This window comes from Aplysia californica, unplaced genomic scaffold (genome assembly GCF_000002075.1).
Source record: "Aplysia californica isolate F4 #8 unplaced genomic scaffold, AplCal3.0 scaffold00587, whole genome shotgun sequence".
Lineage (NCBI taxonomy): Eukaryota > Metazoa > Mollusca > Gastropoda > Aplysiida > Aplysiidae > Aplysia > Aplysia californica.
Genome location: NW_004797857.1, coordinates 350,817 through 355,368, shown reverse-complemented (window position 1 = coordinate 355,368; position 4,552 = coordinate 350,817). Strand labels below are relative to the sequence as shown.

Sequence of the window (4,552 nt, the reverse complement as noted above, 5' to 3'; positions counted from 1 at the left end):
CACCCCACCCCCAGGCACCCTGACCCGTGTGGTGTTCCTTGTCCTGATCATGATCTTGGAGCTGGACCTCCGCCTGTACTACATCGGCTCTGCGATCGACGGCTTGTTGGGATCCTTCTACTCCCTGACCCTCTCGGTCAACTGTGTGGTCGCTGACGTCACACCCGATGCGTTAAGCAGGGCTGTCCGTTTCGCTGCCATCGAGGGGGTGACTTATATCCTAAGCTCTGGTGCTCAGGTAGGGTTTTTTTAAATTAGTTTTTAAAGTTGTAAGTTTTTACTCCCCGTCAGTACAGTTTAGAAGGCGGACGTCTAGTGTCACACTTTAGACGTTAGACCTGTCCCAGAATAAAGTTTCTTCCCTGTCATGCTGTCCTCACTTATAATTATAAATCACCTTGTATTTGGTATCAACAGAAAGCTTATTCAAATACCTGGGGGGTGGGGGGCTCTCGTGGCCTAGATGTTAAGGTGTTGGCCTCTCGTTCTAAAGGTCCCGGGTTCGAATCTGGGTAGCGACCGAAAAATGTTCTTCTCTAAATGTGTCTCCTTTCAACTCATTTCCTGCTCTCTAGCAATTCTCTGTCGTCTGCTTCTTGAATCGTCCTCAAATAGCCGACCTCACAGCATTTCTTTCACCTTAGGGAAGAGGTGAAAGTCACATTGGGCGAGATCGGGCGATTGGGGCTGGTGTTCCAATAATTCCCACGAGTAACCCTCAAGAAGCTCGTTCACCACTGTGGACTTGTGAGCAGGCGCGTTGTCATGATGCAGGGTGACGCCTTCTTCAAGCAAAGCGGGTCTTTTGTCCGGATCACAGGTCTCAGCTTGTCTTTGAGGACGAACCTGTAGTAGTCACAATTGACAGTTACGCCATGTGGGATTAGCCAGCTGAGTATGATGCCACTTATGTCGAAAATAACAATGTGCATCATCTTTCTCTCCCCGTGTTTTTGTGTGCGCTTAATCTTTCATGTCAGACCTCCCGCCTTCAACCTCTCTGATCGATTTCCTTACTGTTTGAACTGATGGGGGATTATTCTCTATTACTTTGTATAGATCACCATGGGTTTCAACTGCAGACTTGCCGAGAGGCGTTGAAAATTTGATCACAACTCGGACGTCGTAGCATGAGAAGGTTGCACCAATGTTTTGCTCGGTCCTTTCCTCGAATTTATCTTGGACAACGTGCACAAGAACACCACACTTGACACGTCACAGCTCTATGACCCGTTCACCAATGTACTTTCAATTTGGCGTTGAGATATTTTAGACATGATGTAATGACGTCACAAAATTTAGTGGCTGTTGGTTGCGTACTTTTGATTTTATGGAGGAGGGAAACTTTATTCTGAAACAGACGAGAAGGGGCCAACTGGTACCTCAGAATTTCAAACCTGATGTTTTGGCCGTTTTGAGTTACTAAGACCATGAGGTGAGAAACCAAAGTTCTATTTGCTTTATCAAAATCGTAAGAATTTTGGGAGACGTTATTGGGATATTCAAAGAATAGCATTCGAAACAGCTTGTCACGTTTTGAAACTCAAAAGTTTTTACGTCCAATTTCTCAAAACTATGTAAATAGCAGATAGGACTTTGTAATTCTGAGGTAGCGACAGGAAACAGCGCCCGCCTACTGTCATATACCGAAAACATCTTATACTATTATCTTACAAAAGAAAGTTTGTTCCTTTTCTCAAAGTTCAGATAATTAATTTAGAGGGGCAGGCTTGGACCCTGCCTGAGAGGGACACAACGTCCCAGCGGAAAGACCATGGTGGTAGGGGTGTGGTGTTGGTGATGGTGGGTGTCTTCTTGTTTTTGTTCCTGTTACTGGTGGTAGATAAAAGAATTTCAGTACGATGCGTTTTATCTTGAAAAAATAGAAACATTTGAATGACAACCAAAATAAGAGTTTAAAGAGGCTGTGTGTGGTTAATCCTTCTATAAAGCTGTGAGTGCTGAACTGTAGCTAAAGATAAACAGACGAAAAACAGACAGACAGACAGACAGACAGACAGACAGACAGACAGACAGACAGACAGACAGATAGACAGACAGACAGACAGACAAACAGAGGCGCATACACCACAACTCTCTAGTATCCTCACGACGCATTGTCTTCTCGCTAGGTGGGTATCGGCTACATGATAGACGACCTGGGCTACATGGCGCCCACAGCGTTGTGCGGTGGTTTCATGGTGGTTGCACTGGTGGTGGCAATCTGTATATTCCCAGAAACCATGCAAACCCGACGGAAAGTTGTCATCAACCCCGTGTTACACATCAAGAAGGTGAGTTTGTCTGTTTTTTTGTTAACTTTAACGCAGCTAGCGAGTGGTTGGCGTGCGCTCTGATGTGGTTTGCTCATTTTTCCCTCCCAAACACATCTATCGTCCTTATCTGTCCTCTTTTTCTGTGTTTGTTACTCTCTTGTGACACCTCTAATATTTGGCACTTGTATGACCTTATTGTGTAACAAGTGCTGTAAAACTGTCACTTGAAACAAAAACTTCATGAAGTTTTGCTTGTCTTTTTTCTTTTTTTTTTGGGGGGGGGGGGGAGGGGGATAAAGTTAACGCAATGGGTGATTGTCGTGGTTTGCTCATTTTTTCCTATCAAACATGTATCGTCCTTACCTCTCCTCCTTTTTTTCTTTGCATGTCAATGTTATTCTCTGGTAATACCTCTATCCTTACGCAATTATATGACATAGCTTTGTTACGAGTGCCGTGAAATTCTTACTAAAAACTAAACTAGACGTTAACTCCTTATTAGACATGATTTTTGGCTTGACATGGAACTCAAATCATACTGGGCAAACAAATATTGTATTTAAAATACATGCTGAGTCGACAGTATGTTGCCTTCAGCTTAAAACTTCTGGTAACATTGAGCAGGTTAGTGTGTCTAAATTTTAATGGGTTTGTTACAAAGCGCCCAACACGAATAACCTCTTTTGTGGAGTATTGACGCACATAATTATTTACATTTTATGCTGTCTTGTGTTCGCCATAGCTGGTTCACTGCCATTTTTTCTTCCGGATTATCGAGGCTATTTCAGAAGTTGTTTTCTTTTGATCAAAAGGTAAAATATTTTCCCTCTCATAATTTTATCCAAAGTTTTAACGTTTTCTCGATTGTGTTGTCAGCAGTTTCTAAAAAATACTCCGAAAGGGATATTATGTCTTTTTTATAATCTCTACTGATCGATCAAATGTATTTCATCTGTACAAACGTATATTATTATGAAAACGCTTCAGAACTAAAATGATTAAGCGGGAAGTTAGAGAGTGCCACTGGTAGGTCCTACTTCTTTGCTTTCTCTCTGTTGTTTCTGTCAGTCTGTCTTACTTCTCCCTTCCCCCTGCCCAACTCAACCACTATTGTGTCGATGTGCTTCTCTTTACTCAAACAAGCAAACAAACAGAACGAACAAACAAACAGATAAACGAACTAGCAAGAAACAATGGAACACATGCAAATAAACAAGCAAACAAACAAGCCAATAAACAAACAGTTTTTGTGTTCTGGCAAAATTACATAATACTATTATATCTTTTTAATCCCAAAATAGGTGTTCAGTTTCTACACCAGCGGCTCTTCCAAACGCCGGCTCCAGTGCTGGTTGGGTCTGATACTTTTCTTCACGCTGATGCTCTCGAACCTCGGGAGAGTTCCCGTGGAGATTTTGTTTGTGATGAACTCGCCTATATGTTGGGGTTCTGTGGAAATCGGGATCTTCAACGCCCTACGCTTGGTAAGTACAGACGCCTGACTGTAGGGCACAAAACCGACCATTTTTATAATATACTTTATTTCTTTTTTTTTGGTTAAAGATCGCAAATACTCTTGTCCTTATCTCTCCTCTTTTTTGTCAGTGTTTGTTGCTCTTTTGTAACATCTTTAATTAATCTTCGGCACTTATATGGCCTTATTGTGTTGCAAGTGCCATAAACTATTACAAAAACTAAAAACTAAGATTATAAGTGCACACCATTAGCTCAGTTGGTATCTTGCAGGACTACAGAGCGGATGGCTCTGGTTCTAATCACCAACGAGACGTTCTGAATTTAGGTTGTTTTGGGGAAGTTTCTTTAGGCTCGCAAACAATTTTTCCCGAGTTTATGGTAGATGGGCGTTCAATTCGGATTTTCTGCCTCTTAAATAACCTTACGCATACAGTGTTGAAAGGGGCGTTAAATCTATACAGTGGTAATGACAATAAGATTCTAGCGGTATGAGTTTAACGCCCCTGTCAACACCATAAGATTACTTATGAGGCAAGCTTCCAAATAGGACCAATTCAAGTATGCGGAGAGCATTGAAAACTCTTCTTAACAACCCATGTTCAAAAACGCTACGTAATGGAGATTCACACCAGGGTCCGCTGCCCTGTACACAGACCAGTAAAATAATGACTGAGCAATCGGGGCTCCCCAAACTTTTACAATAGTAGCGATCGCTGTCAGTTTTGTCACGTCGCAGTTTAAAGATTATCTATCTATCTATCTATCTATCTATCTATCTATCTATCTATCTATCTATCTAT

The 4,552-nt window shown here is 41.9% G+C and overlaps 1 protein-coding gene across 3 annotated transcripts in view; it reads left to right on the top strand.

Annotated features, from left to right (window-relative positions):
- LOC101853030 (proton-coupled folate transporter) overlaps window positions 1–4,552 on the top strand; it is a 46,998-nt gene that overhangs the window by 33,986 nt on the left and 8,460 nt on the right. For all 3 annotated transcript variants that reach the window (XM_005107233.3, XM_005107231.3, XM_035972132.1), the window contains 3 exons: window positions 15–238; window positions 2,133–2,294; window positions 3,578–3,760. In XM_005107233.3, the coding sequence (XP_005107290.1) occupies window positions 15–238; window positions 2,133–2,294; window positions 3,578–3,760 (569 nt within the window). The remainder of the gene's footprint in view (window positions 1–14; window positions 239–2,132; window positions 2,295–3,577; window positions 3,761–4,552) is intronic.